The sequence below is a fragment of the Tamandua tetradactyla genome, chromosome 10 (genome assembly GCF_023851605.1).
Source record: "Tamandua tetradactyla isolate mTamTet1 chromosome 10, mTamTet1.pri, whole genome shotgun sequence".
In the NCBI taxonomy this organism is placed as follows: Eukaryota; Metazoa; Chordata; class Mammalia; order Pilosa; family Myrmecophagidae; genus Tamandua; species Tamandua tetradactyla.
In genome coordinates, this window is record NC_135336.1 from 56,284,556 (window position 1) to 56,310,093 (window position 25,538).

Below are 25,538 nucleotides of genomic sequence, written 5' to 3' on the forward strand. Positions count from 1 at the left end.
TCCCTCCAGACGTAGCTGTCCCCAACCCCAGGGACGTCGCCGGGTGAGAAGGTCCGCCTACCTGACGGGCTCCCGCCACCGCTTGAGCCAACTGCAGCAACTGGCCATCAGACTGAACATCCCAGGCCGCTCCTCCCGCCGCCTCCCATCCGAGCCTAGGGCGGGGATGTGTCCCTAGCTGCCTCGGGTCGAGTCTCGCCGCCGCTCCGGGGCGCCCCGGAGGAAGACAGGCTCGGAGGAGGAACCGGGAGGGACCCGCGAGCAGACAACCGCCCTCCTCCTCGTGGTACTGCAGGACCAGGGCAGCGGAGACCGTGGAATAGGGTTGGCGGAGTTGGGACAGAAAAACCCCCTCGTCGACGCGCTGACGTTTCTCCGAGGCGCGGAAGGCCCGCCCCGAGCACCGCCCATGATGTGCTCCAATCATCACTTGAGGACCCTCAGGGAAGCGCTTTGAGTGGCTGGACGAGTCCGACTTCCTGCCCCTGCCCGAGAGGGGCAAGGGAGAAGGGGCGTGGTCTGGGGAAGGAGGTGGAGCTCCGGACGGAGGGTCCGGTAACTAGGCAACGGGAGCGTTCAGAGAGAAGCTGAGAGATCCTCGCCAGATCCCAGGCAAGGCTTTTCTGTATACCCATCCAAAATGTTTTGCCAGCCAAGGATGCTGTTGCTTGTCTGTCTCCGATACCTGAGCTGAGATCCAGAGATCTCAGGTCTTGTGTTTTGTTTTTCTATTCGTGAGAGTTGGGGATCCTCTGGGATTCTGTCAGACTCTGTACAACTACAGAAACAATACAGTGGTGCAATTATCATGTTAAAAATAAGGGAATTCGATTCCGGGTACCTGCCCATGTGAAAAAAAAAACAAGGGTAAACCTCATTTGCTAACTTATCTCAATAGTTCTGATGGGAGTGACATTTTAACCTGTATAATGTTTATCACTGTCACATAAAAAGTGAAATGGAATTGTATGATATTTATTGTAGGGGGTTTATGATTACAAAAGAAATATATGTTTATTGTACAAAATGTAAAAACACTGAAAAAAAAAGAACGAGAAGGAAAATAAGATCTCAAACTCACCACCTAAAGATAACCAACATTTTAATGTATGCTCTTTCCAGGATATAAAGATATATAGATTGCTAGATATTTGGTTCCCAGATGACAGAGATTATGCTGTATTGGTTGTTTTAAAACATATTTTACTCTATTTAAAAAGAGATGTAATATCTACTTTTAAAAAATATTCTGTGGAGAAGAAATGATAAGTATGCTTCAATGGAAAAAAAATTCATGCATACTATGTATGAACCTGTGTGTACAATTAAACATATGCTTTCAAATCCTGGTAAAAGGAGGAAAAAACTGGGAAGACCAATGTATCCAGTGGAAAATAATAGTTTGGGACTAAGATAGATTTACGTTTTAAAACTACTGTCTTTCGTTCACTAACTTGTAAAACCAGAATTCAAACCCTTGACCTTAACCATCTCATATAGCTCACTGTCTCCAGGGCCAAGTACCCTATTTGTAAAATGCCTACTTTGCCAGGTTGCTAAGATAATTAAATGAGAGAAAAAGCTCTAGTGCAGTTTCTGCCAAATAAAAGAGAGCAGATTTTTGAAATTGCTTTCACAAGTCCATCAACATATATGTCACGTATCCTCCTACCTCTTTCTCCAGACAGCCAGGGATCTTTTCACCTATATAAACATCCTATCTTGATAACATCTATTTCCTTTCCAATTTCTCAAGACTATATGTGCTCTGTTGGTATTCATAACTGAACCTGCTCTTCCTCATCAATGTCAGCTGCTGCCACTGCCCAGACTACCCTGAACATACACTAAAGTACATCTTTCCTACAGTACTAATGAAATGAGTTAGATAATACCTTCATAACTTTTGTTCCCTCCTCTTTATCCCTGTCTCTTCCCATTTTCCAATGTTTTAAGAAGTCTTCCTCCTCTTTTACAAAGTTAACCACTTTTTTGGGACTTTGACAATCATCATTTTCAATTTCTCTGAAGTCCTGTGCTTAGTTTGCTAGGGGTGCCATAAAAAATAGCACAGAATGAGTGGCTTAAAACAACAGAAATTTATTGTTTATAAGTTCTCTAATCTAGACGTCTTTCCTCTTCCTAGCTTCCGAAGAGTTGCCAGCAATCTTGGGCTCCAATCTCTGCTTCAGTTGTCACATGATGTTCTCCTTTTATAGTCTATTTGTGTCCAATTCTCCCCTTCTTATAAGGACAACAGTCATATTGGACAAGGTGATTAGGGTGAGTTGGCCTCATCTTAACTGATATCTTCAAAACCCTATTTCCAGATAAGATCACATTCTTGGAGCTAGGAGTTCCGAGTTAAAAAATATCCTTTGGAAGGATACAATTTGTCTCATGACATCCTGTCTCTTCAATTATGTCTTTTTGATCCAACCTTTTAAATATATTCCTTGTCATTTTTTTCCTAGCCCTTTGCCTATAATCTCCAAAGAGAGCAGGATAGGCTAAGACCACAAATCCCCCTTTACTATGAGCACCCTATTTAGTACTGCCCTGTTGACTTTTTACTAAACTATTTATTTGTAAACCATGACGTTCTCCTTTTCTACTCGTTCATTTATAAATTTATTATGTTTAGAATTCTGTCCCATCAAACTTCTCAAAGCAAAGTTTTTGGATATAACCCTAATTACTAAATCAGTTTTCATTTTCTTTTACATTGTTGCATTTAATACTATTAACTCTTCAAAAACTCTTTCTTCCCTTGGCTTTTCACAATTGCGCACTATATTGCTTCTCTTCTAATCTCACCAGCCATTCCTTTTCTATCTTCTTATATGTATTATCATAAGATTTTAACTTATCCCTCTACTTTCCTTTTTAAAGATATGTTCTTTTGGAGAATTCAATTATCATTTCCATGTCTAAACAGCCTTAATATGTGGTTGAGCATTTTCAAAACTATATACAACACATTTTTTCCAAAATTACTTCACTTCATTGCTTCCCTAGTTTGCCAGTAATACATAACCAAATATTTTTGGTGCCAACCTTCAGTCAGGCAGTTAATCTTAGTTAATTAAGTTGAGTCTTAGTTTTTCAATATTTTAATTGCTTTAATAGACATAAATGCTGCGCACTAATGTTTCCAGTTCTTTTTCTTTACAAGCACAGAGAAGGATAGTTTTTCCCACTTGTGCTGGTTTGAAAATGTTATGTACTCCAGAAAAGCCATGTTCTCTTAATCCTGATTCCATGTTGTTTAGGGTGGAACCTCTCAACTAGACTGTTTTTATGGAGATGTGACATACCAATTGTGGGTATGACCCTTTGATTATATGTAGATGTGACTCCATCCATTTAAGGTGGGTCTTAATTAGTTTACTGGAGTCCTTTAAAAAGGGAAACATTTTGGAGAAAGTTCAGAACCAATATAAGACGGAGACATTTGGAGATAAGGAAGGAAAATGCCCCTGGGAAAGCTGTCTGAAACCAGAAGCCAAAGGACCAGCAGACCCCAGCCACATTCTTTCCCATCTGACAGAAGTGGTAGTGGTCCAGACGCCATCAGCCTTTCTTGAGTCAAGGAATCTGTTCTAGTTTGCTAGCTGCCAGAATGCAACACACCAGAGATGGATTGGCTTTTAATAAAAGGGGATTTATTTCATCAGTTCTTCAGAGGCAAAGTAGCTAACTTTCAACTGAGGTTCTTTCTTACGTGGGAAGACACAGGGTGATCTCTGCTGGCCTTCACTCCAGGCCTCTGGGTTCCAACAACTTTCCTGGGGGTGATTCCTTTCTGCATCTCCAAAGGCCTGGGCTGGACTGCAAACGCTGAGATGAGGTGTGCTGAGCTGCTTGGGCTGTACTACGTTGAGCTCTCTCATTTAAGCACCAGTCAATTAAATCAAACATCATTCATTACAGCAGGCACACCTCTTAGCCGATTGCAGATGTAATGAGCAACAGATGAGGTTCACGTACCATTGACTCATGTCCACAGCAACAGAACTAGATACCTTCACCTGGCCAAGTTGAAAACTGAATCTAACTACCACAGTATCTTTCTCAGGATGCCTTATTTTGGACATTCTTATGGCCTTAGAACTGTAAACTTTTAACTTAATAAATCCCTTTTGTAAAGGCCAATCAATTTCTGGTATATTGCTTTCTGGAAACATTAGCAAACTAAAAACCACTCTCGAAGTCAGGCATGAACATGTAACTTGCTTTGCTCAATGAAACGTAGTTGTCGTGATGTGTATCATTACCTTGGTAAAATATTTAAGAGCTGGTACATACTTCTCCAAGCTCTCTCTCTCCCTTTTGCATGTTAATCATGGAAGTCTGTGTTGACTTTGAAGTAAAATTCGGTCAAAGCATGGAATGTTGAGCCAACATTTGTAAATATAGTTGCCTGTAAAAATCATGCAGGCTTGCATTCACCATGAGCAGGAGATAAGTGCTTGTGACTTAAACTGCTGTAATTTTGTGGCTGTTTTACCACAATATAATGTAGCCTACTCTCAACGATGAAGCCAGTCTCGCTGCCATCATTAAAGTTAAGATTTTCATTGTATCTTCCAGGAATTATTGAAATAGCATCTTTCCCTGCTTTGGTCCATTCTGCAAGGTAATATTCTTAAAGTACAACCATGAAAGTAATTTTCCATTCTAAAACAAACATGAACAAACAGAAGACAAATAAACCAAGGCTACTCCTCAATACCTGTAGTTTAAAACCGTAGCCTAACATTGTTTGTTTTCACTAAGCAAATATTAAAAGGTTATTGTAGAAAAATAAAATATATAAATAGGCAAAAAGAATATAAAGATCCATAATACCACAACTGAAAATAATCACTGTTGATATTTTGGTTGCACATAAATATTCCCAAGATCATATTATTAAATCAAATTGAATTGAATACTAATGTTATGGGCACAGTTGTAACACTAAAAATACAAACAAAACATAGAGACAAACTCTGCCTCATGGATTTTACATTCTAGTGGTGGGGAATGGATGGCAGATAATAGACATAATAAATAAATTAGACAATATGTTAGTAGAAGATGATATGGAGAAATGTAAACCTGGGTAAGGGAATAGAGGAGTATGGGTAGGAGAGCTGGTATTGACATTTTAAATAGGGTGGTCAGGTAGGTCTTACTGAAAAGGTGACATCTAAGAAAAGTATTAAAGGAAGTGAGGAAGTGAGCCATGTGGCTATATTGAGGAAGTACATTACAGATAAACAAACAATAAGTGCAAAACTCCTAAGGTGGGAACATGTTTAGGATATTAAGGGAAGAGGAGCAAAATTCAAGTGGATAAATGAGGGAGGAGAATAGAAGATGAAGTCACAGAAGCAACAGGAGGCCAGATTATATAAACTTTTAGAAGTCATTATAAAGATTTTGACTTTTATTCTGAGAGAAATGAGCCACTGGATGGTTTGGGACAGAGAAGTGACATGAGCTGTCCTGAGCTGACTTAAGTGTTAGGATTTCTGTTGCCCCCAAATTGAAAAGACTGAAAAAGACAGGAGTAGAATCAGTGATAGCAGTCATAAGAGGTCTATTGCAAAAACTTAAGTGAGATATTGTCATGGTCAGCTTCATGTTTCAACTTGGCCAAGTGGTGGTACCTGTTTGTCTGGTTGGGCAAGTACTGGCTTGTTTGTTGCAAAGAGGACATTTCATAGAACTACATCATGACCATGTCAGCTGCATCCACAGCTGATTCCATTTGTAATCAGCCAAGGGGAGTGTCTTCTGCAATAAGTGACGCTCAATCTAATCACTGGAAGCCTTTTAAGGAGAATTCAGAAGAGACAGGCTCTCTTCCTGCTTCAGCCTGTGAGCCTCTCCTGTGGAGTTCATGCAGGCCTTCCATCGCTATCATCGGCTTCACAGCCTGCCCTACAGATTTTGGACTCTGCATTCCCATGGTCACGTGAGACACCTTTATAAATTTTATATTTGCGAGTATTCCCTGTTGATTCTGTTTCTCTAGAGAACCCTAACTAATACATCTTGGTAGCAGTAGTGGTTCTTAAGAAACAGAATCTTAAAAACGGGTTTTTATGAATGGTTTTCTACTGTGACTGGACTCAAAGGCACTAAGGACTCCGATTCCCATAATCAGAATGACTCTCCCAATCCATGGAGTGAGTTGGCAGAAGAGATAGTCAAAATACCACCATTTGATTGTCCTAATGCTTCACTTGTAGGAAGCCAGGCTCTGGGGGATAATGTTTTTGACACCTTTACAGAGTTTTGTGGAAATAAGAGGTACAGAGATGTCTGCTGGTTGTTGTTAGATACACTGGCTACATTAAAGAGTGAAAGGGATGGGCTTAAGGCTTCAAACGAGAAGCTTAAGTGCTGTCTGACAGATGTAGATGTTTCTATGAGTATCCTGAAGGAAAATCTTATTTCCTGTAGCTGTAGACTTGAGATCTCTGAAATCAGACTCAGAATCTTATTCTTACAATAACAACTTTACAACATAAATTGAAATCTCAATGTTGCATGGTGTCTGCCATTTAAGTGAGGGCATTGATTGGAAAGGAGCAGGACCCTGAATAAAGGGATGGTGACATATGGATTGATAATGATGTTGGGGGTGAGGTTGAAACACTAGATCGTGCTGAGTCTTCTCTAGATAACCCTGTAATAGTTTGCCCTGAGCACATAACCACCCCACCTCCAGTCTGCCTTGAGGAGGTGGCCACCCAACCTCCTCCCAAAGGAATTAGCCCTAGAATGATTAATCCTGTTTCACCAGATAAAACTGCAAATGAATGCCGTGAAGCAAATGGCTTGGAAGATGTTTCTAATTCTTTTCATGACCCACCCCCATCACCCCTCATTTCTTTCAGAACTATAACTAGACTAAAGTCCCAACAGACCCCTAAAGGTGAGGTACAAAGTACCACACATGAGGAGGTATGTTATACTCCAAAAGAACTGAGCGAGTTTTCCAATTTATATAGACAGAAATCAGAAGAATATGTGTGGGAATGGATTTTAAGGGTGTGGGATAATGGTGGGAGGAATATAAGCTGGATCAGGCTGAATTTATTGATATGGGCCCACTAAGCAGAGATTTTGCATTCAATGTTATAGCTTGAGGGGTTAGAAAAGGTATTAACAGTTTGTTTGGATGGTTGGTTGAAACATGGATCAAAAGGTGGCCAACATTACCTGAAGTTGAAATGCCAGAACTGCCCTGGTATAATGTAGATGAGGGGGCCAGAGGTTTAGAGAGATTGGAATGTTAGAGTGGATTTATCATGCAAAGCCTGCTCTTACACCCCAGGAATGTCCAGAGGATGCACCATTTGCCAGAACAGTGAGAAATAAATTTGTGAGACTAGCACCATCATCCCTGAAGAGCTCTGTAGTTGCACTTCTCTGTAGGTCAGATATTACTGTAGGAACTGCTGTCACTGAGTTGGAATCCTCAAGCACAATGAGGAAGACAGGATCCCCAGTTGGCAGAAGCCAGGTGGCATCACTTAATCACCAAAGACAGGGTAGACATGGCCATTATAATAGACAGCAAACTCAAAGCAGGAGTCAAAATTATATGACTTGCAGAGATTTATGGCACTGGCTAGTAAATCATGGGGTGCCTAGAAATACAAAAGAAGGGCAGTCTACTAAAATCTTGTTTGAGCTGTATAAATGAAAGAGTTCTCAGTCAAGTGAACAGAAGTCAAACCTGAATTACAAAAACACAGAGTCACAGCCCCTTAATCAATTTCCAGACTTGAGACAGTTTACATACCCAGAGCCTCTTGAATGAAGGGGAGGCTAGGTCCCTTTGGGGGAGAACCCTGTTACACTGCCACAAATTTATATTGTTAATCTTCCTCCAAGCCTTCCCCAAGGAGACTGATGGCCTCTTACCAGGGTGTGCATTGGGGAAAAGGAAATGATCAGATATTTCAGGGATTATTAGACACTGGTTCAGAAGTGACATTAATTCCAGGGAACCCAACAGGTCACTCTGGTCTACCAGTCAGAGTGGGGGCTTATGGAGGCCAGGTGATTAATAGAGTTTTAGCTCAGGTCCATCTCACAGTGGGTTCAGTGGGCCCCCAAACCCATTCTGTAGTGATTTCCCCAGTTCCAGAATGTATAATTGGTATAGACATACTGAGCATCTGGCAGAATCCCCACATCAGCTCTCTAACTCATGCAGTGTGGGCTATTATGATGGCAAAGGTCAAGGGGAAGCCACTAGAACTGCCCCTACCTAGCAAAATAGTAAATCAGAAGCAATACTGGATTCCTGGAGGGATTGCAGAGATTACTGCCACTCTTAAGGACTTGAAAGATGCAGGGGTAGTGATTCCTACCACATCCCCTTTCAACTCTCCTATTTGACCTGTGCAGAAAACAGATGGATCTTGGAGGATGACAGTAGATTATTGTAAGCTCAGCCAGGTGGTAAACTCCAATTGCAGCTGCTATTCCAGATGTGGTATCATTGCTTGGAATATCAAATCAATTTGGCAGCTATTGATCTGACAAATGCTTTTTTCTCAATAGCTATTAGTAAGGACCACCAGAAACAGTTTACTTTCAGCTGGCAAGGTCAGCAATATACTTTCAGTGTCCTACCTGAGGGATGAACTCTCCAGCCCTATATCATAATCTTGTCAACTCTCCAGCCCTATGTCATAATCTTGTCCACAGGGACCTTGATCATTTCTCCCTCCCACAAGATATCATACTGGCCCATTATATTGATGATATCATGTTGATTGGACCTAGTGTGCAAGAAGTAAAACTACTCTAGATTTACTGATAAGGTATTTATCTGTGTGTCAGAGGATGGGAGATAAATCCAACAAAAATACAGGGGCCTTCCTCCTCAGCGAAATTTCTATTTGTCCAATGGTATGGGGTATGTTGAGATATCCCTTCCAAGGTGAAGAATTAGTTGCTACATCTGGCCCCTCCTACGATCAAAAAAGAAGCACAACGCCTAGTTGATCTCTTTGGATTTTGGCGACAACATATTCCTCATTTGGGTATGCTACTCTGGGCCATTTATTGAGTGACCAGAAAAGCTGCTGATTTTCAGCAGGGACCTGAACAAGAGGAGGCTCTGTGCCAGGTCCAGGCTGCTGTACAAGCTGCTATGCCACTTGGCCGTATGATCCAGCAGATCCAGTGGTGTTGGAAGTGTCAGTTGCAAATAGAGATGCTGTCTGGAGCCTTTGGCAGGCCCATATAGGAGAATCACAATGCAGACCCTTAGGATTTTGGTGCAAAGCCTTACCATCTGCTGCAGATAACTACTCTCCTTTTGAGAAACAGTTTTTGGCCTACTGCTGGGCCTTAGCAGAGACTGAACACTTAACCATGGGCCACCAAGTTACCATGAGACCTAAGTTGTCTATCATGAGCTGGGTGTTGTCTGACCCACCAAGCCATAAAGTTGGGCGTGTGCAGCAGCACTCTATTGTAAAATGGAAATGGTATATACAAAATAGGGCCAGTGCAGGTCCTGAAAGCACAAGTAAGTTACATGAAGAAGTGGCCCAAATGCCCATGGTCTCCGCTCCTGCCACATTACCTTCTCTTTCCAAGACCAGAGCTATGGCATCTTGGGGAGTTCCTTACAGTGTACTGACTGAGGAAGAGAAAACTCGGGCCTGGTTTACAGATGGTTCAGCATGATATGCAGGTACCACCTGAAAGTGGACAGCTGCAGTACTACAATCCCTTTCTGGGTGGTCCTTGAAGGACAGTGGTGAGGGGAAAGCCTCTCAGTGGTCAGAACTTCGAGCAGTGCACCTGGTTGTTCATTTTACTTGGAAGGAAAACTGGCCAGAGGTGCGTTTGTTTACTGACTCATGTGCTGTTGCTAATGGTTTGGCTGGATGGTCAGGGACTTGGAAAGACCATAATTGGAAAATTGGTGACAAAGAGGTCTGGGGAAGAAGTATGTGGATAGACCTTTCTGAGTGGGTTAAAAACCTGAACGTATTGTGTCCCATGTGAATGCACACCAGAGGGTGACTTAAGCAGAGGAAGGTTTTAATAATCAAGTGGATAAGATGACCCGAACTGTGGATACCAGTCAGCCTCTTTCCCCAGCAACTCCTGTCATTGCCCAATGGGCTCATGAACAAACTGGTCATGGTGTTAGGGATGGAGGTTATGCATGGGATCAGCAACATGGATTTCCACTCACCAGGCTGACTTGGCTACAGCCAGTGCTGAGTACCCAATCTGCCAGCAGCACAGATCTACACTCAGCCCCTGATATGGCACCATTCCCCGAGGTGACCAGCCAGCTACATTGTGGCAGGTTGATTATATTGGACCACGCCCTTCATGGAAGGGGCAGCGATTTGTTCTAACTGGAATAGACACATACTCTGGATATGGGTTTGCTTTCCCTGCATGCAATGCTTCTGCCAAGGCTACCATCCATGGACTTACAGAATGCCTTATGGTATTCTACATAGCATTACTTCTGATTAAGGAACATACTTCACAGCAAATGAAGTACAGGAATGGGCACATTCTCATGGAATTCTCTGTTCTGATGATGTTCCCCATCATCCAGAAGCAGCTGGATTGATAGAACGGTGGAATGGCCTTTTGAAAACTCAATTACAGTGCCAACTAGGTGGCAATACCTTGAAAGCCTGGGGTAATGTTCTCCAGGAAGCTGTATATGCTCTGAATCACAGTCTGCTGTATGGTGCTGTTTCTCCCATAGCCAGGATCCATAGGTCCAGGAACCAAGGGGTTGAAATGGGAGTGGTCCCACTCACTATTACCCCTAGTGATCCACTAGGAAAATTGTTTTTCCTATCCCTATGACCCTGAGCTCTGCTGGTCTACAGATTTTAGTTCCAAAAGGGAGAGTGCTTCCACTAGGAGAAACAACAATGATTCCATTGAACTGGAATCTAAAACTGCCACTGGTCACTTTGGGCTACTCATGCTCCTGGATCAACCAGCCAAGAAGGGGATTGTATTATTGTCTGGGGTGATTGACTCTGACTATCAGGGGGAAATAGGACTGCAACTATACAATGGAGGTAAAGGGGAGTTTTCTTGGAATATAGGAGATCCCCGAGGGTGTCTTTTAGTACTACCATGCCCTATGATTAAAATCAATGAAGGGTGGGCCACGGTGGCTCAGCAGGGAGGAATGCTCACCTGCCATGCCAGAGGACCCGGGTTCATTTCCCAGTGTCTGCCCATGTTAAAAAAAAAAAAAAATCAATGGAAAACTCTAACAACCCAATCCAGGCAGGACTGCCAATGGGTCTGAAGCTTCAGGAATGAAGGTTTGGGTCACCCCACCAGGCAAAGAACCACAGCCAGCTGAAGTGCTTGCTGAAGGTAAAGGGAACATGGAATGGGTAGTGGGAGAAGGTAGTGATAAATATGAACTATGACCACATGATCAGTTACAGAAACGAGGACTGTGATGCTGTTTTGTTCCTGTTATGCTGTTTAAGTTGTAAGATATCAAGTTTAAGAATGAATATTACCCAAGGACTTGTTCTTGCTCCTATTCTGGAGAGAGTTACTGTGTTTCCAGTTATATGCAGGACAGTTGAGTGTTGTTAGGTGAAAGAAAAAAAAATGTGTTTTTTAATGTTTTTTATTTAGAAATTAGGTATTATATAGCTGCCAAGTTGACAAGGGGTGGACTGTCCTGGTCAGCTTCATGTGTCACTTGGCCAAGTAGTGGTACCTGTTTGTCTGGTTGGGCAAGTGCTGACCTGTCTGTTGCAATGAGGACTTTTCATAGAATTAGATCATGATCACATCAGCTGCATCTACAGCTGATTCCATTTGTAATCAGCCTGGGGTAGTGTCTTCTGCAATGAGTGACGCTCAGTCTAATCACTGGAAGCCTTCGAAGAAGGATTCAGAAGAGACAGGCATCTTCCTGCTTTTGCTGGTGAGCCTCTCCTGTGGAGTTCATGCAGACACTCCATCAGAATTGTCGACTTCACAGCCTGCCCTGTCAATTTTGGACTCTGCATTCCCGCGGTCATATGAGACACTTTTATAAATTTTCTATTTGCGAGTGTTCCCTGTTGATTCTGTTTCTCTAGAGAACCCTAACTAATACAGATATTATAGCAGTGTGCAGCCAGATCACATAGGTGTTCTGTAGTAGTCAGATTTGTAATATATTTTGACATAGGACATAGGAAAAAAGAAAATTCAAGGAGAAAATTCTATAGGGATTAGAATTATATTTATAATTAAATCATTTGGGACTGGAGATAAAGCGATGAAAATCTTGACACCGTGGAGGCGAAAGAGCACCCAAAAGACGGAAGAGAATTTAAAGAAGAGACATGTAATGGTTAGGCTCATGTGTCAACTTGGCCAGGTAATAATGCCCAGTTGTTTGGTCAAGCAAGCACTGACCTAACTGTTACTGTGAGGACATTTCATAGACTTAAATAATCAGAAAATGCATTCTATCTATGGCTGATTACATCTACAATCAACTGAGAAGACTGACTTCAGTAATGAACGAGGTTTCATCTACTCACTTGGAGGCTTTAAAAGAAGTGATGATTTCAGCAGTCAGAAGAGAGAATTTTCATCTCTACTTCAGCTGGCCAGCTTCTCCTGGGGAATTCTTCAAAGACCATCATCAGAGTTCCCAGCTTGCAGCCTCTCCTAAAGAATTTACACTCCTGGACCTCCACAGTTAGGTAACACAATTTTATAAAATCTCATATTTATAGATGTCTCCTGCTGGCAGTGTTTCCTTAGAGAACCCTGACTAATACAAAATAGATATTCCCCATAACTCATTTTTGAATAATTGCATCAGAATTCACCAGACAATGTCCTTAAAATATCCACTTCCATCCAGCTGGACCACAGAACCATAAAAACGCTGGAGCTTTCTATGGAACATTTGTGTGTGAAATTTCACTCACACACATAGGTATAGGAAACCAATTAACAGTTTCATTTGGGCAAAAATACTAAGATATAATAATCAATATGCACTGAGTACTATATTTAACATATGCTAATTGCTTTACATGTCATGTAATCTCTTAAATCTTCACGTCAACACTATGAAAGCCTACTATTGCTATTCCAACTTTACAGATGGCACACTGAAGTTTAGAGAAGTTCAATGATTTAGGTTACATAACTACTAAGAAGCAGCATATGTGGATTTGAATACAAGCAGTTTAGCTCTAGAGGCAGTCAAACGCTACGTAACATATTTCAAATAAAGGTACACACAAAAAAGGTTATGTGAAAAAAAATTAAAGGAGCTGTGATAGGTGATGGAACTGGATACATTCCCTTTCTCCCTAAAATCCACTACAGAATTTTACACCATAAATGTAAGAACAAAATTAAATGTTGATCAAAACTATGCCATTTCTTCCATTATCTACATTCACTGCAACCTTCCTACGGCACTCATTTGCTTCTAGGTTCTGGTGAATATCTTCATCACCAAAGTCAGTCTCCCACGATTTCTCCTTCAGATCCTGGTTGTACTTTCTTCAAAGTTCCCTTGGCTAACCAGCCTCCAACCCCAGCCCTTTGGTTCACTCCCTGTTTTTACTGCAATCTGGTCCCTTTCTTGTAAACATTGCATTCCGGAGAAACTGGAACCGCTGGAACTTGGGAAGGGAGAAGGAAGCGTCTCCACAATGTTTACAGAAGCATCCAACACTCAGCCTGAGAGTTCCCCCAACCTGCGAAAAGCCTTCTGGAAAAGTCCTCTTTATCTTCCTGGATATCACTTCCCCTCTCTTGCTGGGGGCTGGAAGCGGGCGGTCCTTTCCGCCCTCAGCAGCAGCCCTTCAGCCGGCTTTCGCTCACAGGCGCCACAGCGCCACAGACCACTGCGAAGCGCGCGGGTGCTCGGGCCCTGCGGTGCACCCAGCGCTCCAGGACCGCTCCGCTACGCGCCACGATCCCTGCCCGCACCTCGGCCTGATTCGTGATGAGGGTGCCGGGTGGAAGCTGCGGGGCGCTGTTAGCGGTTCTCGTAATGCTTGCGGTTTCAGAGGCAACTTGTGAGTATTCAATAGTGTCTTCTTTCCCGAACGCCGCCAACTGAACTACGTGCTCTAGTTGGTAGGATTTTCTTTTCTCTTGGGGCTGCAGCCTCCTAGGAAATTTCCCTAGGTGCCGACTGCCACTTGGCAGATGGAAGCAACCCTGAATCTACGGGCAGTGTAATGGGCGGGGAGTGGCGGTTAGGGCAGGGTCAATATTTGTCTTGCTCCGGGAATCCTGTGTTGTTTAAAGGCAAATGTAAAAACCTGGATGACACAAAGTATCAGTGAAGAAATTAAAACAGTTACCTACTTTTACCCAACAATTGAAGTTTCCAATCAGAGGAAAAGGACCAGCGCATTCTATTATTATATGAAGGAGAGAAAGGCAGCCCACTTTGGCTTCTCTTTGTACAAGCGTCTGCCCTCACCAGCACCCCTTTCTGCAACCTCCCTTTTGCAATTTCTGGACTTTGAGCTTAGTTTGCTTGCCTCACGTTGACAAACGAATGTTTCAGAATGGCTGAGAGTTTGCATAGCAGTACGCAGATGTACATTTTCTAACCTTGAAATCAAAAGGATTGTTAAATATTGTTTATCTCAGCTGTCTTTATACTGTGGATCTTTGACAGTGCAGCTGATCCGAGTTCGGTGACATAAATTCTTTGAACTTTATATTTATAGAGCCAGTTCTTCATGTTTTCGTGCCTAGATTCAGGCAGGATATTGAGTTTTTCTGGGGAAAAAATATATATACATATATAGGCTGTGGTAGATTTAGTACCATTTAATTGTCACTTAATTCATTTGTTTTCTAAAGTTTATGCATGTTTAGTGGCTAAAAACCATTACTTCTTGTTCTAGTTCACTAGCTGCCAGAATGCAATATACCAGAAATGGAATGACTTTTAGCAAGGGGAATTTAATAAGTTGCTAGTTTACAGTTCTAAGGCTGAGAAAATGTCCCAATTAAAACAAGTCTATAGAAATGTCCAATTTAAGGCATCTGGGGAAAGATACCTCGGTTCAAGAAGGCGGACGACGTTCAATGTTTCTCTCTCAGCTGGAAGGGCACATGGAGAACATGGCCGTGTCTGCTGGCTTTCTTGTAGCTGTACCAAAAAGGGACTCTCTCCAAAATGTTCCTCTTTTAAAGGATTCCAGTAAGCAACTCCACCTTCAGTGGGTGGTGACACACCTCCATGGAAATCATCTAATCAAAAGTTACCACCCACAATTGGGTGGGTCACATCTTCATGGAAACAATCAAAATGCTCCCACCTGGCAATATTGAATGAGGATCAAAGGGCATGGGGTCCACCACAGATTCAGACCAGCACACTTGTCTTGTTCTATTCTCCAGGAACTGTTATGGGAGAGGTGACCTCTGAAATAACTTTGTAAGTTTCCTAGAGATCCAAAGTAAAGTGTTCAACAGTTATAATCCCAAGAGAATTAAATATGAATCTACTAACATTTGACTAGTTTTTACTAATTAAATGATCAGAATGAATGGTGTATTTTAAAATTATAATTTAAAGGCTAGAACAATATTTGTTGATGTTATTTTACAAAATTACAAGAGCAGAACTTCATCGTTCAAATTCCATCAAATCCATGTGTGAACTATAAACACAAACATTATCTATATAATAGTTCATTAGGACAATCAAATAATTGACTGCTAATCAGTGTTCTGAGGAGGAGAAGAGGCAAAAGTGGCATACCACACTTATAGTTTGTTATCAAAGGAATTTACTAGGCATTTTATTTTGCAAAGATTGTTCACTTTGATTCAATCTAGGCAGACTTAAAATCGTGTCTGTTTATGTTTCATATCCAGATATTTAAATCTTAGAGAGAATTACATTTTTATATATAGACTGTAGATAAATTATTTACACTGATAAAGTAAATAATTTAATTCCACAAATACATCACATTAAGAATAACTGGCCCCATAACATATTCATTTAAAAAAAGTATGGCAACTTAATTGGTTTAAAATAATCTCTGGTTTACTGATGAGGGATAATAAATATTGAATAAAGAAATTGTTCAGAGATGTGAACTGACTTCCCAGAGCTATACAACTAACTTTCATATTTTAAAGTATTTTTCCTACTTTTTTACTTTTGGGGTCTATGCATAAAATATAAATATATAAATACATATGCATATTGTCAACATATTTTATATCATTTCCAACTTAAATTTGAGATGGGGTGAAAAGAAATTGAAGTGCTAATTTGGCTCTATCCAGAATTCCACATCTGGGTGAGTACAGTCTACCTTCGACATTATTGTCTCCCATGTTCTCTTCTCCTACACTTTTCTATCTTTTCTAACTATTCCTTTTACTGTTTAATTATCTTTTCTTAAATTCTGTGTACTTCAAATTCCAAAATGTTGTACAGGTGGAGAGATTTTATCAAAGTTAGAGTTACGGTGGGTGTAGAAAGAGTTAGACACAATTTTCATTACATGACAACAACAATAACAAAACCTATGGCATATTCTGTTACCATTAATAATATGCTAGGAAACACAGTAATACTTTTTATAACATTAACTTTTGCACATCAAGGTTAATATCCTTATAGCTAAGTGCTCTATACAAATATTTAAACCTTCAAAATATTATGGGAAGAGGGTGAACTTCTGAACAACCAAGATGGTAGCATAAGATGCTCAAGGGTGCTGTTCCCCCACAGAGTCTTTGAACAGCTAGCAGAAATTGGCAGAACCATTTTACTCAAAACCCCAGAAAGCAGTAAAAAGGTTGCAGTAAATAATCAAGGGCCAAATCAAGAAAATGCAGCATTAAAAACAGCAGGAGAAACCCCTGGTGCCCTTACTGGCCCCTCTCCCATCCCCTCTCAGTGTGCATTGAAGCAAGCCTGTGCTCCCATGTGGGTTCCTATCCTTTTCTGTAAGGAGCAGAGCAACCCCCTTAGCACACGCTGGGATGCCTGTATGTTGGTGCCAGTCTATCAAGTGACAGCCTGAAAGAATAGTGAACCAAGAAACTCATCTCTGGCTTACCCTGCCAGAAACTGCCCTACAGCAATTAGAATAGAAGCAGTTTGCAGATAGCTAAAGCAGTGTAAAAACCAATAAAGCCAGAGCATCGTGGGGCAAAGGATTACCTGCTCTAAAATATAAAATTGAGCACCCAGGATTGTGGGCATGGAGGGGAATCTATCTTAGGATATGGAGACATTCAGAGTCCTGTAAATAGGGGAATTCCTAAGATCCTAAGCAAGCATAGCCCAGAACAAACCTCAGACTCAGAAAATGACCCTGCATTTCATTTCACCTTGGGTTGACCTTCTTGATAAGAGAACTGACTCTGAAGGGGTGGGGAGGGCACCAACTAATTCAGTCAGTCTGCCAAGACTGTGAAGGTCTTCTTCTTCTTCTTTTTTGCATTAGTTTATTTGTTTTTGTTAGCTCCTGACACTCAAGGAAATATCTGGCATATTATTAGCATAAGGAACATACAGTTTAGGGACAAAATCCCAGAATTAGAACATTAAAATATTAAGATGTATATTGTGCAACAGAAACAGAAAATTATGACCCTTCCAAAGAAATTAGATAAAAATCCAGAAAGCAACAATAAAGAAGACCAGACTTTAGATATACTGAACAAAGAAAGAAAAAAAGAGAGAAAGAGGAATAAGGAATATTCAAAAGAATAATGACAGAAAACTTCTCTAATTTGATGAAAGACGTGAATATGACATTCAAAAACCCCCGCGAGCTGTAAACAGGATAAACTAAAAAATAACCACACCCAGACACACAGTAGTCAATCTGTCGAATGGCAAGGATGATGATGACAGAGTTCTGACAGCTGCAAGAAAAAAAGCCAAGTGTTACATACAAGGGAGTCTTAAAAAGGTTAAGTGTCCAATTCTTTGCTTGAAACCATGGAGGCAAGTAGGCAGTGGGATGAAATATTTAAAGTACTGAAAGAAAACAATTGGCCAGCCAAGAATTTTATATCCAGCAAGACTCTTTCATAAATGAGGGAGAGATTAAAATATTCCAAGATAAACAAAAGCTGAGGGAGTTCAAAACCACTAGACCTTTCTACAAACAATGCTAAAGGTAGTTCTTCATGCTGAAAAGAAAGGACATTAGACATTGGATGGAAGTGGCATAAACATATAAAAATCCCTGGGAAGAGAAACTGTAAGGTTTATAATAAATGCCAGTTCTTTTATGTTATATGTTTTGGAGTGTAACTCCACTCTTTACTTCTTACACATTTTAAAATGCATATGGTGTAATTATAATCTGGCTTTGATAAATAATGTATAAAGATATATTTGTAACAAGTACAACAAAAAAGTGGGGTACAGAAGTGTAGGAACAGTGTATGCATATACTATTGAAGTTAAGTTGGTATGAAATCAAACATGATTGCTATAGGTTCATGATGTTAAATTTAAGCCCTATGGTAACCACAAAGCAAATACATGAAAATATATAGAAAAAAATAGGAAAGGACTCAAAGGACATACTACAAAAAAAAAAGAAAGAAAAAAAACAAATAAATATGAAAATAGGCATTCATGGAAGAATAGAGGGACAAACAAGGTATACAATTTACAAAGACCAAATAGCAAAATGGCAGAAGTCCTGCATTATTGGTAATTAATTGAAATGCAAATGGATTAAACTCTCCAGTCAAAAGACAGATATTGCCAGAATGGATCAAAAGAGCAGGCCCCAACTACATACTGATTACAAGAAACACCCCTTAGATTCAAAGACACAAAATATATTTAAAGCGAAAGAACGTTAAAAAAAATATTCACCAAATAGTAAGCAAAAGACAGCTGGTGTATCAATGCTAATTATCAGATAAATAGACTAAGTAAAAAACTGCTATAAGGGACAAAAGAATGTCACTGTATAGGAAAAAAATGGGCCAAGTTGATAAGAAGATATAACATTTATAATATATATCCACCTACTTCAAATCCCCAAAATATACGAAGCAAACATTGACAGATTTGAGGAGAGAAATAGATGGTTCTGCTAATCTATTAATAGTAGATTTCAGTACACTATTTCAAAAATGGATAAAACATCAAGACAGAAGAGTAATAAGGAAATAGAAGATTTGAACAATGCTATACACCAACTCTACTAACAGACATTTATTAAACACGTCACTCAACAGCAGCAGAATTCACATTTTTCTCAGGTACACATGAGTCATTCTCCAGGACAGATCATATGCTAGGTCACAAAACAAGTTTTAATACATTAAAAAATATTGAGATCATACGATGTATCTTCTCTGACCACAATGGAATGAAGAAATCAGTAATAAGGAGAACTGGAAAATTCACAAATATGTGGAAATTAAACAGCACACTCTTTAACAATGACTGGGTCAAAGACTAAATCACAGGGGAAATTAGGAAGTACATTGAAGTGAATAAAAAAGAAAACATCATAGCAAAACTTGTGGAATGCTACAAAGGAGCTGCTGAGAAGGACATTTATAGGTCTGAATGCTTACATTAAAAAAGAAGAAAGGTCTCAAATCACAGACCTAACCTCACAGCTGAACTGGAGGATCTTGGAAAAAAAAAACAACCCAGAGTTGGCAGAAAGAAAAGAAATAACATTTGCAGTGAAGATAAATGAAACAGAGAATAAAAAAACAGTGGAGAGAATTAGCAAAACCAAGAGTTCATTCTTTGAAAAGATCAATAAAATTGGCAAACTTTTAATTAGACTGACCAAGAAAAGAAGAGAGAGGATGCCAATAACTAAAATCAGAAATGAAAAGATGGCCATTACTACTGACCCTATAGAAATAAAAAAGATTTTACCAGGATACCATGAACATCTGTGTGCCAACAAGTTAGCCTAGAAGAAATGGACAAATTCCTAGAAATACACAAATTATCTACTCTGAATCAAGAAGAAATAGTAGATCTCAACAAATCAATAATGAGTAAAGAGAAAGAGTCAGTAATCAAATACCTCCCTAAAAAGAAAGGCCCAGGACCAGATGTCTTCACAGGTAAATTTTTACCATATATTCCAAGAAGAATTAAGACAAATCCTGCCCAAATTCTTCCAAAAAACTGAAGAGGACAAAGCAGATTCTAACTGATTCTATGAGGGCAACATCTCCCTAATATCAGAACAAGATATCACAAGAAAAGTAAATTATAGAACAATATTCATTATGAATATAGATGTAAAAATCTTCAACAAAATACTAGCAAACCAAATCCCACAGCAAAATTATAAACTGTGATTGAGTGGGTTTAGCCTAGGTGTGCAAGGGTGGTTCAACATAAGAAAATCAGTTAATATAATACAACTTAACAGAATGAAGGGAAAAAAACTCCACGAAATTAACTCAGTTGGCACAGAAAAGGCATTTGACAAAATCCAGCACCTCTTCTTGAAAATAACACTTAGAAAACCAGGAATAAGGGAACTTCCTTAATGTAACACAGGACATATAAAAACCCCACAGCTAACATCAACTCACTGGTGAAAGACTGAAAGCTGTTCTTCTAAGATCATGAATGAAAGAAGGGTGTCCACTGTTACCACTGTTATTCAGTATTGTAATGGAAGTTCTATCTAGCCAGAGCAATTGGGAAAGAAAAAGAAGTAAAATTGGAAAGAAAGAGTAAAAATTTCACTATTTGCAGATGCCATGATCCTATGTAGAAAAATCTAGAAAATCTACAACAAACCTATTAAAGGTAATGAATGGGTTTATCAAAGTGTCAAGGTGTTAGATCAATGTGTAAAAATCATTAGTGTTTCTATATACTAATAATGAACAATCTGAAGAGGAAATAATGAAAAATTCTATTTGCAAAAAGTAACAGAATCAAATATCCAGGAATCAATTTAACCAAGATTTTCACCACATTTTAAGATAACATTTTAGAAGATAGTGTTGCATCCCAAGTCAATGCCCGAGCCCTCTTAGATTAGTCTATCATTCCATAAGACTAGCTCTATGAAAATGTTAGGGTATAAAATAAAGCCTATGGAAACCATGATAATCATCCCATTGAATTATTGCCTTAGCTTTGGAGTTAATTCCTTAGAGTAATGCTGTATGTCTTAGCATAAAGCATTGAGTAAATTCATATGGTTGTGCTGTCTGGAAAATTAAATACAGAAGAAGCGTTTTTTTTTTTGCTGCCCTTCCATGATAGGAAATCCCTAACTAATTAACTGCTACCAAATATCTAGCTAGGCCTTGCAATATGTAACTCCACAGTTTAAGAATAGTAATTCTGTGGAAAAAGTTGGTATGTACATGTGAGTTTTAATAGTGGTAGTTAGGTTGGCCTTAGTGAGGAAAACTCCTTTTATTTGAACCAATATGGGTTTTCTGTCCTTGCTACCAGGCTTACTTGTTTTGTGTGATTGGGTAAAAACTAGATCAAGTGGCAGTCTGGCCCATAGAGGTCTGAGTTTAGCCCTCAGCATTTAAAAATCAGAAAATTTCATCTAAAAATTTAGTTTTATAGCTTCTCTTTAAAAGCACAAAGGAAGAAGATCTGGCAACACTAAGTCCACATTTCAACATGGTAAGATTCAGCTAGAGCTATTTCACAGCGGTTTTCTTTAAACAGTATAGACTCTCTAGTTTGCCACAGTTACAAGCACTCCCCAAATACTCTTGCTCCATTTATATTACCTGACATCGCAGAGTTTTGATTTTGTAACCCCTGCTGTTTTGAGAAGAAACATATGAGGGCTACTAAATAGGTCATTCTGTCCACCTTTATGATTAAGAACTTCTGTGGTACTGGGCTCTCTTGTGAGCACTGACCTAAAATACAAATATTCTCAGCTCTGGGCCAATTCATGTTATTAGGCTTGAACACTGTCTTAGTTTGCTGGGTCTGCTATGATATCGCACAATGGTTGGCTTAAGCAACAAGGTTATTTTGGCTCACTGTTTGGGGACTATTAGTTCAAAATCAGTGTCTTGACAGTGTGCATTCTCCCAAAGTCTGTAGGATTCTGGTGCTGGCTTGCTGCAATCCTTGGGGTTCCTTGGCCTGCATCTCTATCATTTATCTCTGCCTCCTTGCATCTCATGGTGAAGTGGCTTCTTGGTCTCCTGACTGTCTGAACAACCATATACACATTTGCAACTATTCAAAAAGTAAAGTAGATTCTGATCTCAGACAACTTCTCATTCTAAGCAAAGTGGACAATGAGCAGTACTGCGTATATGTCTACCTGTTCTAGGACTCATCAGGATCACTCCTGAGAGAGGCTGAAGTTTATTTGTGTTTGGCTCTAGCATTATAGCAGGTCTACTACTTTCTCATATTGGTACATCACACAGAAGCAACTGTAAGCCAGAGATTTTTATCTTCATTGGTCATAGGCCTTTTCTCAAGGGATTTTGAGGGAGAGGAAGAAATTGGAGAGTTAGCAGTCTGCTCAGGCAACTCAGTTATGCCTTTAGGCCACTCTCTATGTGCCATTTGGGCATAGTTTGCTGCTCTCAGAAGGGAATTTGTGGTTAGGTGGAAAAGATAACATCTAGTTCATGATAAGCTGTTTAAATCAAATTGTCACTAACTGTTCTGTGGTCAGATCTTTAGACCCTGCTCAAGTTCAAAAGGAAGCCAAGAGCAGTTTTTCAAAGGGAAAATACTTACATGCTGAAGGAAATTTGTTTTGCTCCCAAATCCTAGGGATTTCTATGGAAATCCTGCTGGGACTTGCTCCAGTCTTTAAAGAGTACCTTCAGCTAAGTATAATTTGAGCACTACGATTTGCTGCATTTTATTCTAGAGTGAACATTAGAGAGCATTTTCTAATTCTGGGTCCCATCCATGTTTGGTAGGTTTGGATTCATATGGTATATGGATCAGGTAGAACACCTAAAAAATGGAATATGCTTCAAAAATCTAAATAGGATTTATTTTTCCATTAAAGTGATTTTCCTCTTACATAGGTAGAAATATTCCAACATAACCCGAATTATTGCTGAAAATAGTCCACTGCTCTCACCGACTAAGGAAGGAATTGCAGTTGAGGATTTGTGTGTGATTAGACCTATAGTTGGGTGATTTTCAGACAGAATCAAGGTAACAACTGACCTTTAAAATCCTCAGTTCTAATTAGCATACCTTGGATATGTTTTTGCTTTCCCAAAGGCCAAAATTTAATGATTACTAAAGGCTTTTTGGATCTCTTTCCTTAGAGCACATTTGCCCATGTAAGATATTTTATTTTGCTTTGGAGAAATCTTGGAGAAAAGTTCATAGCATGTAAGATGTTTCCTAAAGGCTATTTCTCCTTTCCTCCAGGATGTTCCAGACCAATCAACTCACTTAAGATTGGTAATTAGATGAGAAGCGGTGACTTTCTGGTACTGTAATTCAAGTATAACCCCTATTAGCCTATCAGAGGAGTTTTGGGGTAAAAAACTTAATTACAAATTTTGTGGATTAACTTTATTTATTTATTTATTTATTAAATAAATAACTCCATTTATTTATTTATTTTTCTTGGCATGGGCAGGCACCAGGAATCGAACCCAGGTCTCTAGCATGGCAGGTGAGAACTCTACCTGCTCAGCCATAGTAGCCCACCCTGACACTCATTACATTTTAAGGGGATTTCTTCTTATTGACCCTTTCTTTAGATTTGATCACTGCACTTACCTTAACTTTCTTTCAATTTGGTAAGGGTAACCTATGTTTAGCCACCTCAGATTCCTTCCATTCCACCTGAGATCTGGGAACCCATTGCCGTTGCAGCCCCTCCAAACAACAGTTATGATCTAGGGAGAACAGCCAGTAAAATGCTTTTTAAAAATTCCAATTATTTGGTCACTAATCTATTTCAAATGGCAATGATGAAAAGATATTCTTATATATTGGGAAATTGGATGGGTGAATGAAGAGTGTGAATAGGTAGGAACCACATGAAAGAATCAAGCCAGAATTTCTGTCTCCTACTCTTTGTGAATTCTTTCTTTTACATTATGCCAAAGAATGTCTGCCTTTCTAGTGTTATTTAGTGTGTGCCAAGATTTGGTCTAGGATGGCATCAGCTCACCAAGCCAATTGTTAGAACTAAAACTGGCTGCCCTAGCTTGCACATGGAGTGGAATCAGCAATATTAAAACATTGCTGATTCAAAATTGTTATGCCTTTTATATTAGTTTTCTATTGCTGTGTAGCAAACTACTACAAATTTAGGTGTTTAATATATGTTTATATATTGCAAAATTTCTATAGATCAGAAATCTAGCACTGCTTAGCTGGATTCTCTGCTAAGGGTCTCACAAGGCTAAAAATCTGGGTGTTGGCAGGGCTGCAATTTCATCTTAAGCTTGAGATATTCTTCCAAGTTCACTGTTTGTTGGCAGAATTCAGCTGCTGAGGCCTCTCATTGTTCATCCATAAGGTCTATTTTGCTTTGCTAAAGTTGTTGGGATGCAATATACCAGAAATGCGTTGACTTTTCAATGGGGATTTATCAGTTTACAAATGTACAGTTCTAAGGCCATGAAAATGTCCAAATTAAGGCATACAGAGGAAGATATCTTCTCTGAAGAAAGTCTGCTGGCATCCAGGGTTTCTCTGACACATCATAATACCACAAAAGCCTTAAATCATTTCAATAACAATATTAAGTACAAAGTCTTATCAAAATCAATTAAAGACATGGTTTTTCCTAAGGCAAAATACTACTCTGGCTGTTGACCTTAGAACAAGTTATCTGCTTCCAGTACAAAAAGAGGGACAGTCATAGGAAAAATGCTCCCATTTCCATAGGGAGAATTTGGAAGCAAAACAGGGGTCAGAGTTCCCATACAGTTCCAAAAACCTGTTGGGCAAACTCCATTAGATTTCCAGGTCTGACCATCATTTATAGAATGACCTTTTGCCCTCAGGGCTTGACAGAACAGGGATCCCACCCTCTCCATGGGCTTATATAGGGGTCCCACCCTCTCTAAACACTGAGGTGAGAGTTCCAAAATATCCAAGCATTGGGAGTGACCACCTTGTTCTTTGTTCAACCATCTTCAAGCATAGAGTGGCAGCCAGACTCTGCCATCTTCACAGCACCTTCTTAACCACCTTAGAACAGTGGGTGTGGTGTTCAGGCTCTCCCTAATCCCTGGGGAATGTGCTCCACCCTCTCTAGACCTGGGGCAGCAGCATTCTTCCTGAACAGCAGGCTCCCCTCAATTCTCCAGATGTCTGAGGACCCTAGGGTGGTAACACTCTTCCTGAACAATAGGGAAGAAGGCCCACCCTCTGCAAACTCTGGGCAAACTCACTCATTTCACATGCACAGTTATGTCTGATCTCCTGGCTTGAGGTTTCTTGGCTCCGGATCTTAGCTTCCATGATTCTGTCTTTGAAGTCCTTTTCCCTTCAATCTGCCCATTTTCTGTCCCCTTTAGTCCAGACTGGCATTGGTTTTGTTCAGACAGATCTCACA

At 39.9% G+C, this 25,538-nt stretch overlaps 2 protein-coding genes across 6 annotated transcripts in view; one reads left to right on the top strand and one right to left on the bottom strand.

The window, feature by feature from the left end:
- Window positions 1–15,158, bottom strand: part of ARL13B (ARF like GTPase 13B) — an 87,862-nt gene extending 72,704 nt beyond the window's left edge. Inside the window, exon 1 of one of the 4 annotated variants that reach the window (XM_077118659.1) lies at window positions 15,072–15,158. Coding sequence is in view for 3 of the 4 variants with exons in the window: in XM_077118655.1 (XP_076974770.1) it covers window positions 62–427 (366 nt within the window). In the remaining variant the exon portion in view is untranslated. Of the gene's footprint in view, window positions 1–61; window positions 535–15,071 lie in introns of those variants that run through there. The other 3 variants (XM_077118655.1, XM_077118658.1, XM_077118657.1) reach the window with 3 other exon arrangements.
- Window positions 5,843–25,538, top strand: part of PROS1 (protein S) — a 123,756-nt gene continuing 104,060 nt past the window's right edge. The window contains exon 1 of one of the 2 annotated variants that reach the window (XM_077118654.1): window positions 5,843–5,960. In XM_077118654.1, coding sequence (XP_076974769.1) covers window positions 5,891–5,960 — 70 coding nt within the window. In that variant the 5' untranslated portion in view covers window positions 5,843–5,890. Of the gene's footprint in view, window positions 5,961–13,442; window positions 14,070–25,538 lie in introns of those variants that run through there. The other variant, XM_077118653.1, reaches the window with a different exon arrangement.